This window comes from Astatotilapia calliptera, chromosome 11 (genome assembly GCF_900246225.1).
Source record: "Astatotilapia calliptera chromosome 11, fAstCal1.2, whole genome shotgun sequence".
NCBI classification, from domain to species: domain Eukaryota; kingdom Metazoa; phylum Chordata; class Actinopteri; order Cichliformes; family Cichlidae; genus Astatotilapia; species Astatotilapia calliptera.
Genome location: NC_039312.1, coordinates 33,414,374 through 33,429,747, shown reverse-complemented (window position 1 = coordinate 33,429,747; position 15,374 = coordinate 33,414,374). Strand labels below are relative to the sequence as shown.

Below are 15,374 nucleotides of genomic sequence, written 5' to 3'. Positions count from 1 at the left end.
TTGTTCCTCATTTAACCCGACTGTTCCTTGCGTCGCTTTTTAGAGCAGCACACAGCCACAGTTATGATGGGCGTTTGCCTCCCAGCATGTCCAGACCTGAGCAAGCCGCGAGTGGGTTAGAGACCCCGCATCCCCTCACTGAGACATCCAGCCTCAGGCAGCAGCAACACAAGAGAATCCCTGTCCTCCCCGCGCTGTGAAGTGGGAAAAATAGAGATAAAAGCCGACTGTTCACTAGAAACGACAAAGCTTTCAGTTATCTGCTGGGAAAACGGTCCGCATCGACGCTCAGGGCGTGCTGGTCGTACAGTAGCGCGTCTGTGAGCCAGTACAGCCTTTATTCAGCACCGCAGCTGCAGGCGGAACTGCAGCCGGACGCACGCCTGTCCTCAGTGAACAGTTGCCACCGCAGCTGTCAATCGGCTCACATTTCAGACTGTGTGATGAATACACGCAGCCATATACTATACTCTAGTAACCGCATTTGTGCAAGATCAGCTGTGCGTAATATTTACGCTCCGCGGTGACAAACCTCTGTTGCAAGACCTTGTTTTGGTTTTTGTTAGCTGGGGGGCAGGAGGAGCGCCTTGTTGACACGTTGAAAGCCACAATATTGAAGCCCCGGGGCAGAGGCTCGACTACAGAACACCGAAATATATTCATGCACAGTGTCACCATTCTTATGTTCTAGATTAAACAAGCTGCTTTACTGCAGCTCTGTGTGCTGTAAACTTTGGGACTCCAGACAGATATTGTTTGCGGATGTGTTTAATATTCTAGAATAAATAAATACAAACAAATGGAAACGTTGTCACTTTGTTTTATTGTACACATTTACTGCAAAATGAGAAATGTAACATTTCTGTGTTCACCCTGTTTGCCTGCTTCAAATACTGAAGTGTAACCCAGAAACTGCTGAGAGTTCATTTCAACGGGAAAAGGGGAGGGACAGTTTTTGTAATCGTGTTTTTAATATTTGACAAAGTCCAAAAATATACTTTAAAGTTTACCAGCATTGTCTGAACTAATAATTCTTTACCCGACACTGAAATCAAAGATGTTGAGCTAAAATTGTAGCCACAATTGATGCACTCACACTGTAGTTACAGATGTTACACTCCAGGGGCGCTGTTCTGCCATGTTAGTTAGTGCCATGGATTTATGCATATTGCCTCAGTCATGATACATTTATTCAGGCTCTTTTCCAGTAAGAGTTTCGTACATGCAAATATTGCTGACATGAAGGGAGACAGATCAGAATGTAGAGTTGATCTCATGAAGGTTAACTTCAATAACAGTCTGAGACTGCATGACTCCACCAAAAATTCCTGGATGCAGAAGGATGACAGGAGCCGGATTAATTTATAATTTTTAAAGAACATCAAGACAATTTCTTCCAATATTTCTTTGTTTGATATATTTTTGAAATGTGTGATATGTGAAGGTTCGATGTTGCTAGTACTAGGATTCTGATGAATCCTGCTGCCTAACACATCATCAAGAGGTCATGAACTGAGGAAATGCACAGCTGACTCATTTGAAACACCAGGTTCATGTTATTCAGACCTGAGACAATTCCCATCATTAATTCAAAGCCACCAAAACACAAACAGTCAGATTTCATTATTCTTCACACCGCGGTAAAAGGGACCCTCCAATCTGCTGAACAGAAACATCTAAAATGTAAAACTGCTGTCTATCAGCTGCACATTATTCCTCCAGTGTTCATGTGAGGTCCTTCCCTGTTGGGTCCCTGCGTGTCTCCAGATGGGTTTATGTTCTCCAGCAGGTTTCTGTACTGTGTCGTCTCCGTCTGGTGCCGAGCGATTTTTCTAGCGTAGTACCTCCTGGATGCGGCTCTCCAAGCTTCCCTTTGCAGCGTCTGAGACTCTTCGGGTAGCTCCGATATCAGTGTCCTCCTCCTCTTATCCACAAAAGAGCTGGGCTGTGAATACTGAGAGTTTGCGATGTGGGGGAAGGGGCTGGATCGTGATGGGTTTGCCTGCTGGCGAGCTATCTTTCGAGCATAATATCGTCTGGAAGCTGCTCTCCAGGCTGCCCTCTTCAGTCTCTGAGCTTCCTCTGGCAGGTCCGACATTGGCACGCTCTTCTTCTTGTTCCTGAGGAGGTAAAAGATTTTACACCAAAATTATTTCTGTTAGACTCTTCTAAACTAATAGATATTATAAATTAATCAACTGAAAAACACCCTGGGAATTCTTGTGCTCTGTGTTTACTTGGTTAGCCTCCAAGCTGTAGTCCTGTATCAGTGTCTCAAGGAATTACCTTTAAACATTTTTTAAAATTGAAAGCCAAAAAAAGAAAAAAGATACGAGGCACGGACTTCGGTTAAGTAGGGTAACACAGACTCATAGCCCGCAGAGAAACTGTGCTTACATGCGTAATCATCCCACTAAGTCCCGTTTTGAAACAGGAAACACACTGTATGTGTTAAGTTCCTGCACTGCTGAGGTTGCCCTATATTCCCCCAGTTCTCGCTCTCTTACTCATTTGTTCTCTGTTGTGGTAGAATAACATTTAAGTTGTCGTCAGAGGGTCCACAGATGATCTAATGCACCATATCTCTTCAAATAAAGTTGGTCAGAGGTTTCATAACACGTTCCTGGAAGTATCGCAATAAAAGCCTAATAAAGAAGTAAAAGGTTGTCTCCAGTAAATCCTTACAGAGATGTTCATTTGAAACAGATATAAGAAACGTGGAATAATAATAAGTTCATAAGTTCAACAAAATGAGAGGATACTAAATTATAATCAATTGCATCACAGGTGCCCAACTCTCACAACCACCTTTACAGCCTTGACAGCGTTACTTTCAGTAACAGATGAGTTTAAAGGTGATGGCTGCACGCTGCTGTTGTAGAGAACTTCAGTCTGCACTCCCACAGTGACGATGAATCAATAATCTGCTGCTTTTCTTTCTTTTATTCAACTGAATCTTTTGCATTTTGACTGCTAGTTAGACAAAAACAAGCACTTTGGTTTCAACACTATAGAGAAAAATACAACAAATCATCAAGTCCCCGAGTAAATAATTATTATGTTTCTGTATTAGCATCCCCTCTGAGGCGTCGCTGGATTATCAGCTCATTAGTTTCTCTGATATAACTCACCTCATGTGCTCTGCCTCAGTCATTGCAGCTCCGCCCGGGTCTGCCTGTGGTTTCTCCCTGAACGTCCTTCCTTCTCCGGTCTCCATTTTTTCTACATGGATCATTAGAGATGAACATATTTTTAGTCGTACCACTCCAATGTTGATATTATATTTACTATGACTGTATTTAATTACAGTGTTTTTTCCTTTGGCTGTATTTATTTTCAAGCTTCTCTGTTGCTAGATTCCAAAACCAGACTTCCATGTTAGATCTTCAGTGTTTGATGGGTCAGTTAGAAAACAGTGATACTGACGAGTTTAGCATTGTTAAAACAGACGAGTCATTTTCCCCCAACGGCACCATGTGACAGGACCGGGTGGAAAAAATGCCCTATATTTATATAATATTTCTCATTTGTGCAAACAGCAAAACAAAGAGAAGTAGAGGATTTGCTTTTCCAGTGCTGAGAATATTAATGTGAATAAATTAAATGCAGAGTGCATTACTTTTTACACTGAGACTCTCTTTGTCCTGACACGGACTGCCCGTGCTCTGCTGATGTTCATTCATCTCCCACTTGATTAAGACCGTGTCGACGTCACATGGCTCTTGTTTGACCACGAGGCTGCTGGGAGATGTCGGCATATTTCTGGCTGACTCTGTTACACCCGAAACCTCGGAGGAGCGGGAGGTGCAGCTGTGCTCCAGGACCATTCTGCTGGGGGAAGATGGAAGAGCTGACTCCTGGCTGTGGGAGGAAACGTGTGAGGGGGGTCTTGTGAAAAAACCCACTGTAAAGAAAGGAAACAAACAAAGGCTTATTTTGTGTGTTATATTTCCATAATATCCACAGTCACATGTACTCAAGTCGTTCAAACACTGTGTTTTCTAGATGCAACCAATCAAAAGGCAGTACTCCTTAAAGAGGGAGGAGCTACAACAGCTTCTTTTACACAGAAGATGAACTGGGGGGCTTATAACACAACTATGGATTCATGTAAATTATGAAACATGCAACTCAGTGTGAGTAGAGTTTAGCATTAAAAACAAGAGCTTGAAATGACAATAACAGGCACCTTTTCCCTGATATACTCCAAAAGACTTCTATAGAAAAATCACTCAAGTTTCTGATATTCGTAAATCATTACTCACTACAATGGATTTTCATGTTCTATATATATTTAAAAAAAATCTCAGGGCTCAGTGAGAAATGGTTTTACTCAAAACTGTGAAGTGGAATAATACTTCAGGAGATGAGGTGGAGGAGGACCAGACATGAGAGCGAGAAGATGAGAGCTGAGAGGAGGACATGCCTTTGAGGAGCCTGAAAAGGGCAAAATGTGTAAGCTAGGGCTCTGAAATTGTCAGAGAGGACACCAGCCTGTGAAGGGAATCATCTTTCCATGGCAGTCTTGTTGATGAGCACCTCCCACTTGTTTGTGTGCTCTGATTTTTTGTTTTTTCCTTTTCTCAAACCCGGTTGCCTAGTTTCAGTTTATAACCACTTGTTTGGTAGTTGTGGCCGCTGGTAGTTTTTTCAGGTGTCATATTAAAAACAATTTCAACCCATTTTCAGTATGGTATTAATGCTACCTTCAGAAATGAGCACCTCCCTGTGGTCTGTGGGCTCTGTTTTTTTTCTTCTAAAACCTGGTTGGTGGCCGTGGCTAGCATTGCCCTGTTTTTCGGTTTCATGCTAAAAATAAATAAATAAAATAATATCTGCCCAACTTCAGTATGGCTGGAAGTGAATTGATAAAGACAGGAGACATAGGATTTAGTGCACTTTTAGTATATAAATAAAGTTGAATTCTATTCTATATATTAATTATATAAATCAACAGCAAAAAGGAAGAACTCAAACTAGCTTGTGTGTGTGGGACTGGGTGTGTATGAATTCCACTGGAAAGGTTCTAGTTTCCCCTTCTAGTTATCATATGGGCCTAAAAACTTCAGAGCCCTACATTAAACAATTTTCCATATAATGGAGAGGGGGTCAGAAGCTCATACATCTTCCTCTGAGCTTTTTCCTTCCTGCTATAATGTCTAGCCTTCCTCCACCCCCTCTCTTAACAGCAGTAACACTGCCTGCTCTACCTCCAGAATTACATCCACCCCAAGTATGGACTGCAAATCTAACCCCCATGAATATGGCATGAATAGAAAGCCCAGGATGGCCCCTTGACATTACAGCAAGTCTCATATAGATTGCATAACCGGTGCTTGACATAGAGGTCACAGACTCCTGTCCCCAACAGCAGACAAAATCTTAGAGGAAATTATAGAAATGTTCTGTAATAAGGTGGTGGGTGGCAATGAGTCGAGTAGATTAATTTTTTTAATTGATTTATCTGCACAGCATGCACTAGCTGCTCTTTTCTAGCCTGCCCTGACAAATGAAGTGCAGGGGTAAAAGGACATGGCCATTGGCCTTTGGGAAGATCAGTTTTCATTTTCTTCATTTTAATATTCTCATCTACTTTCCTTCATGGAGCAATTCCAACAAAACCTCTCTCGGTTCAAATCCCAATCAGACAGTCGGGATTGGAAGCGTTTCGGGGTCAATGATCCCGAGGACTTTACAGGCAATTATGAATTGTCAAAGACATTACTCTCATCTTCTTGTGAACTAGTGGCCTGTAGTGGGTCTAACAAAGGGATGACTCAAGGCAACAGCTGACAGGCTGTAATTTGTCACCAGCCTAAACCTGCAAAGCCAGAAGTGACGCTCGTGTTTACTTACACGATAAACTCGTCTCACAGTCCTGCTGCTCCGCTGTCAGCTCGGTGTCAACGCATCCCGGATCAAAGTCGCTCTGATCTCCCTTCTGCCGGTCACCGGAGCTCCGGGACCTGCCGAGGCTGTGCTCGTTCTTGAACAGCCCGCAAGTGCATCCCTGCCGGCGCAGCACCTGCAGTTCGTGCTCCATCTCTGTCAGTCTGCACTCCAGGCGCTGGATCTCTTTGTCCCTGTCGGCCACCATCCGCTCATACTCGTAATTCTTGGAGCTGTTTACGCCGTACAAAACGTTTATCACAGAGTCTATGGCCAGCCGGATGGCGTTTTCCACCACCAGAGCCTCGTCGTCGCGGAGATGTGGGTGCAAAGTTCTGTTTTTGACCAAATCCATGTTTCCTTTAACTGACTTGTACTGACAGGCTGTGCTAGAGGGAGATGCTAGCGTTAAATGTGAGGATGCGCTGGCTCACTGAAGCGATAAGCCGCGCGCATGCGCCCTCCAAAAAACAACAATTAACACACCAATTAAAGCTTTTTTTTTTAGTGATTAAAAATATAAAATGATAGTGTTACATTCTTAATGTCACTGATGCCGTGTCTATTACCGCTAGCTGAACAACAGAAGCAGCAGGGGTATCATTATCTTCTTCGCCTACAAGTGGCGGTCAATAAATATTGACTTGACGGTGATAGCACCGACTACTGGTCATTTGACTAACTACACTAACAGTTACTATTAGCAGTTTTTCTTTAACCTAGAGATTTATCTGACAGACTGTTTTTTTTTAAAATTCATAGTTAAGGAAATAACTCAATCCAAAACTCACAGGTTATCAACATTTTCAGCACTATTTGGTTTATTTTGGGGATAAAACTATGTCCTAATCCTTTTGAATTAGCATAATTTCATCACCCATACCACAGTCAAGTTTTTAAAATCTTTTAGCAATCTTTAAAATATTTCTGAAGTAAAATCATCCAGATCAGTTTGTTGTTTGTTGTTTAACTGCAAAGGAGCAAAAGAGAATGGATGGATCTTTTTTTTCTACTTATTCTTAATCTATATATTTTCTTTTCTAAAAAGAAAATAAGTTGTTTTAATTCTTCTTGTAAATCACTTTAAATTATTGTTGTGTTTGAATCGAGCTATATAAATTAATGTACCTTGCTTTGCCAATAATTGCTTCAGAGGCCTCGCTTGTTTTTGGTTTCATTTGGCCAAACTATTCTGCAATGATCCATGCACTCTGAAATCATAAGTATTTGTGAATTTCTTGATGCATTCTCAATCATCCAGGAAAGTAAATCTCCAAAAGTTGATTCTGTTCATCTGGACGTAGCGTTTTGTGGGGGAAACGTTTCGTCACTCATCCAAGTGACTTCTTCAGTCTCAGCTGACTGCAGGTGTCCCCAATCTTATAAACAGTACATTTGCATAATGACTGAAACCAGCCCAATGAAGGAACAATGGGCTGGGAGGTCAGTTCCTTAATCTTAATTATGCAAATTCTCATGACCATTGATCAACAACCACTGACCAAAACCCACTGATCAATGACCACTGATCAATGGCCATGAGTATCATTCACAGAGAGTTGGGGAATGGCTGCAATCACAGCACTGTAAGATGGCGAAAGATGTACCCTTAGGCCCTTCCTCGATTCAGAGATGGTCTTTCCCTTTTCACGTAAATGGCCTCCTTGACTCCACGCTCAAACCAGCGTTCCTCCCTGTCCAGGATGTGTACATCCTCATCACTGGCGTAAATAGACTGCAGAGTCCTGGCCTGACGAGGTGGCTCTTCTGTGTTGTGCCATCCGCTTCGCCAGAGGTTGTTTGGTTTCCCCGATGTATAAGTCCTGGAAATCCTCCTGGCACATTTGTGAATTTATAAAAAAATAAAAAATAAAACTTCATTCATTTTACCATGAAGTGAAACTCTTGAGATCTCTTCTGAGTGTCCTGGGTAGCAGCAATCTATGACATTTTCCGATGATGGATGAAGCCAAATCTCCCAGACAAAATCTGCACAAGCATGAGCGAACGTGCAAAACTCTGTGAGCCAGCATCGTGCTATACTGATGCTTTTCAGTGGCTGGGACAAGCAGACTCCTCAGAGCTGAAACTTCCTGTCCAATGTGAGGGAGCTTCAAAGCTTCTACCTGGAAACTCAATTGTGGGGTGAATTCATTTTCATTTTTAATTTGATAATATGGGCTTAATGGATGTAGACTGACTGGCACTTGGATCATTTTAAAAGAAGACAGTGTGTAAGATTTAGGATTCTATTAGCAGAAATGGAATATAGTTATAATAATTCTGCAGTATTTTCAATTATGTCAGCTGTCACATTAAACATAATTGAAAATACTGGTGAGCTTCTTTTTGTTGTAAGCTGATAATGAGCCTTTCATATCTGCACAGTGAGCAGAATCTCTCCCATCGAGAACACCAGGATGGCACTAGTGGAAACTTATAAACAGTCACCAGATAATCTACTGCTGCTGTTATTGTGTATATATATATTTATATTTCTTCATACATTCTTATATAGTTCTATACTGTGTATTGTGTATTTTGTTGTACAGTTATTTTATTTTTTAACTTTAATTTATATATTTTATCTTATTCTTTCCCAGTTAAATTTACCCTTCATTCTAATTTGTGTTGTACAGTTATTTCATTTTTAACTTTAATTTTTATATTTTATTTTATTCCTTCCTAGTTAAATTTACCCTTTTTAATTTTCATATTTATTTCCTCTTATTCATAGCCTTTTCTTTTTTTCTTTAGGTCACGAGCAGTTGTCTAAGCATTTCACTGCATATCGTACTGTGTATGACTGTGTACGTGACAAATAAAATTTGAATTTGAATTTGATTTACCACATGCTTGGGTTGTTGTAATTCACGAATCCACCGCTAGATGTCACTAGTTTCCACACAGTGCACATTTGAAACCAAGTGCAAAAGGAGAAGTCGTTTTTATGAAGAAAATATAAGCAACTAGCAAATAATGTAGAAAAATTAACAACAAGATGTAATTTTATTGATATCACCACTTTAGTGCGTTTCGTGGCTGGGACTGACATGCTCACACATGACATAAACAGACAGCATCCTTAAACGTCCCAAACAATAAATGTTTTAATAGTGATGACTACAAGATCTTCCTGCATGAAATTAATAATCTTTAGAGTAAAATGAATAAATATGATTATGATTATAGGAAATGGCATTATAAACTGATGCCGAGATATGATTAAAATGCATAGTAGTGTAATGCATGATGAACTCGAACAAACTACAATGGCTATAACAGTAAAAGTGCAAGCATTTTTTAAATAATATTTTAAAAAGTAACTGTGTTTGTGTTTCTGGTTGTGTCCATCAGGTCCTAACTTACATGTAGCATCACATGACAGGTAAACACGACATGATGAATCCAGCCTTGTGAGCATTCATTGGAGGGATAGTATTTTTCTTTTCATCTCATGCTGTAGATGTAAGAGTCAAAATAACATGTGCTGCAGATGCATTTTGTGCTACTCTACACAGTAGTTCCCCATGCTGGTCGCTTCCTTTCCCTTTTCCTGTCTTCTTTTTCTTCCTCCATCTCGGTTTCCTGCCAGCTGCAGCCATCGCTTTATATACCTCTCTATCTCCTCGTCCACGGCATCCTTACAGAACGAGTTCTGCCTGACTGCGTCTGCAGGGGTAAAAGGGGAGCAAAGTGAACACATGAAAGTAAGTAAATGCTTTAACTGTTTAAAATACACCATATTTTCTTGTGTGTCCTGTAGAAGCACACTCACTGAGGATAACTCTCTTGATGGTGAGGTTCTCTACTTTGTGCTTGTTATTTCTTCCCCTCCAGTTGATGTTTTTGGCCAAAGCGTTAGTAAAAAGCTTTGTCATTGTCCTCCACACACTGTGTTTGTTGGACAAACCTCCAGACAGGTCGAAGTAAGAGATCTGCACAGAAAGAATGACGTGCACATTAACTCATTAGTATATACGCCATGTGGCATTCCCCCTCCCCAAAAAACTATATATAATAATTGCTATAAATAACAAACTTTGGTCCTACATGGTTCATATCAACCAGGAAAGAATACGACAAAAAATGACAAGACTAATACTACTCCATATCAACACACCATTACAAATACATCTAACAGCTGCTTACATTTGCAGAAGTACATAAACCGCTAAACTGTTATTACAATTAAAGAGAAATGTTTATTGGTAAAAATTCAGTTTATTTTGACAAAGACCCAGAATGCAGAACCACAGGAAGAAAGAGTCTCACAGTAATTAATCAATCAAAGCTTTATTCGCCACATGCAGGTTGCCCTGCAGTGAAATGGGACCCCCGACCTTATATAGACACAACACAGACATTACATGGGGATACAAGTCGGAGATCGGCAGCGTTACAGAAAAACACTGAAATATACACAACAATGGGAAAGTACAAGAGGAAAAAAAGAGACCTCTACTCATGCTGTGCTTCCATGGTAGGACAGCATAAGAACAGGAAACAAAAAAACTCCTCTGCACAAAAAGCACATAAATGTCCACAGCACAACTTTGTGAAAGACATGACAAGCCACAGGATTGGGTGGGGGGTGAGGAGTAATACGAAGCGAACACAGCAGCCGCCCTAATTACAACTCCCTCCCCTCCTTGTGGCACAGTCCACCTTATTTGTATTAAAGTTACATCATCTTCAGTTTGACCCGCCAAGCCCAGAAAGTCAAGATGAGAATCAACCAGTCATCAGACTTCACCAAGCAAAATGCTAAAGTACCAAAAAACAGCACTGGCATACAAGAGCAAAGGACAACTACAAAAACAACTGAGGAGTAAATATAATTTAAGACTTGCATTATATGGTGGCCCAAATTATGTTTTCTAAAATTATCAATAAACCTTATAAAGAGAAAACATTTCCCAGTCATCACATGCAAACGTTAGTGAAAACTGACACAAGTTAAAACTGATAAAATTCCAACATCTGGTGATACTTACCATTTTCTTCTTCAGCTGTGGCTCAGTGCAGAGTCTGTGATCCAACGTTCTTAAATCCTGTACCGACTGCAGCGGCAGAGGAAGCGTCTCAGCATCTGGAGGTTCACACAGCAGATGCATTTTGTGACCGCGGTATTTTTAGAACAGTGCTGTTTTGCTTTTTGATGGTTTCCAGTGAAACGAGAACCTCTAGAAGTATTGCTTAAAAAAGAGATACATAATCACTTGTGTTGTCAGATACCAGAAAGCCTTTTATGTGCTATTCTTAGACTGACTGGAGCTGCATCTACCAAAGTACTACGTATTTGTAAATGTTCCTTCCTGTTTGGCTGCAGTTTCATTAAGCTGTGACTGACAGGTAGCAGCAGCCTTATATTTGGTTGGTTGGTTATGGAGAAAGTAGATAATTATGTGTGAATTATGTGGAACAATAGTCCAGTCATGGAGGTAGCAGTCTGACCTCCTTCTGCCTATCTGTCACTTCAGCTCCTGTAGCAGAATGCACAGGCAAAAGATGCACGTCCTGATATACTAAGCTGGGCAAATTCACACAACACTGATAGGGCAAAGGAAACAAAACTAAAGACTCAGGAAGAGGAATTAGTGAAGCGCTACAGGGCACAGCCAAAGCTAAGGCACTGCACTCAGAGCTTTGAACCATCCTGCCGTGGGAAAAGTGACATTGCAGCTCTTTAGTAAATATTGACAGTAGATTTTCAACAGCCAAAGAGGGTTTTGTTCTGGTGCAGACTGTTTGTAAATGTGCCCCATAATGCATTCAGTCTGTCCTGGATCGGTCTCCTTTCAGCAGGACTTGCCTGAAACAACTTACACCTTAGCAGATGCCCAGACCATCTCAAACAGAGCAGCAGCTGTACTCTAAGAGGGGTTTGAGTGTCAGGGTGAGCCAAAGAGCTCCACTCTCTGAGGGAGTTTGAGGATGGCAGGGGCTCTCAAGGCAAACTGGTCCTGTTTGAAGGGTCAGAGCAACTGCATGAAGGTAAGAATCAGCAGCCAAGGGTCCACCCTGTTGTGAGCAGTGGAGGTCCACTGCTTTGTGGTCAAAGGAAGAAGGCCTTTGGGGTCCAACTTCTGCATGCCTGAAAATTAAAATGAAACCTGATGTTACAGTAACGCTGTAAGAACAGAACCACAGATTATCTCAACAATTCTAATCCATTAGGATTTCAAAATACGGAATAATGATGCAAAAATATAATATAAACTGTTATGGTCACACATGGGTTGTGGAGCTGACATAGGGATGTACGTCTGCTACTGACATGATAAGGTCTATTGTGCATTAATGTTTGATGATACGGAGAGGTTGGAGCTGTGCTCCGTAGCTGTTGTGATCCGGTATAATTCAGACGGACTCTTGTAGCAGTACCTTCACACATCAACTTGTTTGTCTGAGAATGAGGAGTTTTTGCTTCACATTCAGTCTGTCAGTCTAAAAAGTTATTTAGATTTAGAATATAGAACCAATAAGCAGTCAACATTTTAAAACGTGCTAGAAGTGTTACTTAACAGACGTTTATCACCAGGTTTGATACTTGATAGCATTTTGCTAGCACAAACACATGGTTATGCAGTTTATTTCATCCCCCCCCCCCCCAATAGGACATTAATCTGGATTATTTTTGTTACATTTTGTTAACTGTGCTGTTATTGAGCTGTGGGTAGTGACCGAAAGAACGAGATTGCAGATACAAGCGGTGGAAATGGGCTTCCTCCAAACGGTGGCTGGCCTCTCCCTTAGAGATGGGGTAAGAAGTTCGGCCATTCGGGAGATGCTCCTCCACATCGAAAGGAGCCAGTTGAGGTGGTTCAGGCATCTGGCAAGGATGCCTCCTGGGTGAGGTTTTCCAGCATGTCCCACCGGGAGAAGGCCCGGGGCAGACCCAGGACACGCTGGCGAGATTATATCTCTCGGCTGGCCTGGGAACGCCTCGGTGTTCCCCTGGACAAGTTGGAGGAGGTGGCTGGGGAGAGGGAGGTCTGGGCTTCTCTGCTTGGGCTGCCCCACGACCCGGCCCCAGATAAGCAGAAGAAAATGGATGGATGGACATGTGGTTAACAATTAATGTAACTATCAGTACAGCGTAACTACAGGATATACAGACTGTAATCTGAACCAGCAGTTACATTTAGTCATATCTAGAGAGGATCTACAGGTTGTGATCTTTAGTAATAAATGTTATTCACTAGGTAAAATAAGTAAAACAATAAAGAAAACTCAGAAAAAAATAACCACTTTACATTCAAAATATGCTTGTTTTTGTTTTTTACATTTCACTTTTATTCAACTTTTTTTAAAACAGCATTAATTTTTTTTTTAAAGTTACCAAAAAATTATAAAAAGGAGGAATTAAAAGCAAATAAATTAAACAGAGACAATAAACTGTGGACAACACAGAATATATGCATGTTCTAGAAAACCTAAAAACATAAGACATGACAAACTCATGGTTAAACACAGTAACCATACCATAATACTAAGTGCAATAATCCTTTCTGTCATCGTTGTATTTTTACTCAGTTGTATATAGTATTTGTATTTGTATTCTATTTTTATCTTATTGTATATTTATTTTATTTTATTCTACTGTATATAGTATTTTATTCTATTCTGTACAGCTGTGTACTGTATTTATTCTTATTGTATTCTAATTTTTGCCTCATAACTTTTGCACTGTCCACTTCCTGCTGTGACAAAACAAAACAAATTTCCCACGTGTGGGACTAATAAAGGTTATCTTATCTTATCTTATTACTATTATTATTATTACTTCTGAATGAAATTAGTACACATCCTTGAGTCACTTTTGCTTGGTGTATTCTGAGTGCAAAGGCAGGAAGTACAGTAACCACCTTTTCAGAAGAGGAAGAGGAAGCAAACCAAACCTACTCACACTTCTTAGAAAAACTTTAAACCAAGTTCAGGAGTTTCAGTCTTTCAGACCCCTGTGAGAAAAATCAAACTGAAACAAACAGTAGTAAAGAATTTGCTACTGCACTGAATCCTGATCATCGAAAATGTAAAAAACAACAATAGCGATATACATTATGCAGCTTTATTTAAAGAATGGCTTATCCAAACTCTCCCGAGGAGGTGAGAATCATGTCTGAGTGCCAAGCAAAGGGTTTTACAGAAGGGAAACACAAAGAGTCTTCATGGTTTCACAGTGAATACAAACTTACCTTTCACCCTCAACAAGACCAACATTTTTTTTTACTAACTGAGAAAACTCATGGTAATAAAAAATTTTAGAACTAAAAATATAACAACAGCACACAGAATACAGCCAAGATTATAAATGACACAACTCGTGTGGGCGTGTCCTGCCGTCTCTCCTGCCTTAGGCGATGCCCTTTTTGTACAGCTGACTAATCGGCAATTAAGAGTATTTAATTGAAAAAGGTGCGCTCTAGCACTGGAGAGCCTTGTTGGTTTTTTGAGCTAGTGAGCTGTGCGTGGTGGCTGTTTGCTCTGTGGAGAGGAGTCCGTTTTGGTTACTAACCCTTTTTAGCTTCTCAGTTTAATGACCAACTCCTGGGTTTTGTTTTCCTTCTTTAAAAGGTGATAGTGGATTGTCTATCTCTTTTAGGTTAATTACTAATAGAAACATTACTAAAACCCTTTAATTGAACCATTTTGGCTCCCTGTCTCCTTTTTTTCAACACAGAAACCTTTTGTAACTTTCCCTTATCCCCAGTCCTTTAAGGGTGGAACGTAACCCACTTTCTTAAAAATGACTTCTTGACTACCATCATTCTACTGATGAGGCTTTAGTGAACAGCAGATGGATCATCTAAAGCAGGGGTCCCCAATCCCAGTCCACGAGGGCCGGTGTCCCTGCAGGTTTTAGATCTCACCCTGGCTCAACACACCTGAATCACATGATTAGTTCATTACCAGGCCTCTGAAGAACTTCAAGACATGTTGAGAAGTTAATCTATTCATTTAAATCAGCTGTGTTGGATCAAGGACACATCTAAAGCCTGCAGGGACACCGGCCCTCGTGGACTGGGATTGGGGACCCCGGATCTGAAGGGTCAGATGGATCTTTCAGGTTCTGTGTCAGATATTTGCTGGATTGTTTCCTAGACAGCGTTTTAGACCAGCCCTCTTCTTTTGTTCTCCACTTGTCCAAGGATATGACGGACACAATGCTGAGATTAGCAGCTCTGTTGAAATCCATTGTTGATGCCAAAATATTATTTTATGCCTGTTATACTGTATTATCTTTGGAATTTTTCATAGATCTCTGCTAAGCCGTCTGTTACGTGATGACAAACATTCCTTTGAAAATGTATTGGTATAGGAACTGAGCTTAAAATGAGCCAACCCCCCCCCCCCCAAAAAAAACAAAAAAAACAAACAGCCAATGTCAAAAGGAAAAACTTGGAAAGACCTTCAAAACACCTGGAGATCCATCACTCGAGACCACTTTATGACCATCACAAGGAAGCCCGACTTACTGG

At 40.8% G+C, this 15,374-nt stretch overlaps 1 protein-coding gene across 1 annotated transcript; it reads right to left on the bottom strand.

The window, feature by feature from the left end:
* Positions 1-804: 804 nt before the first annotated feature.
* Positions 805-6,552, bottom strand: LOC113031687 (uncharacterized). Its single transcript, XM_026183985.1, has 4 exons — positions 5,857-6,552; positions 3,620-3,904; positions 3,132-3,222; positions 805-2,120 (listed from the first exon to the last, which is right to left on the bottom strand). Exons 1-4 carry the CDS (start codon positions 6,242-6,244, stop codon positions 1,700-1,702), a joined length of 1,185 nt encoding a protein of 394 aa, XP_026039770.1. The 5' UTR covers positions 6,245-6,552; the 3' UTR covers positions 805-1,699.
* Positions 6,553-15,374: the final 8,822 nt, after the last annotated feature.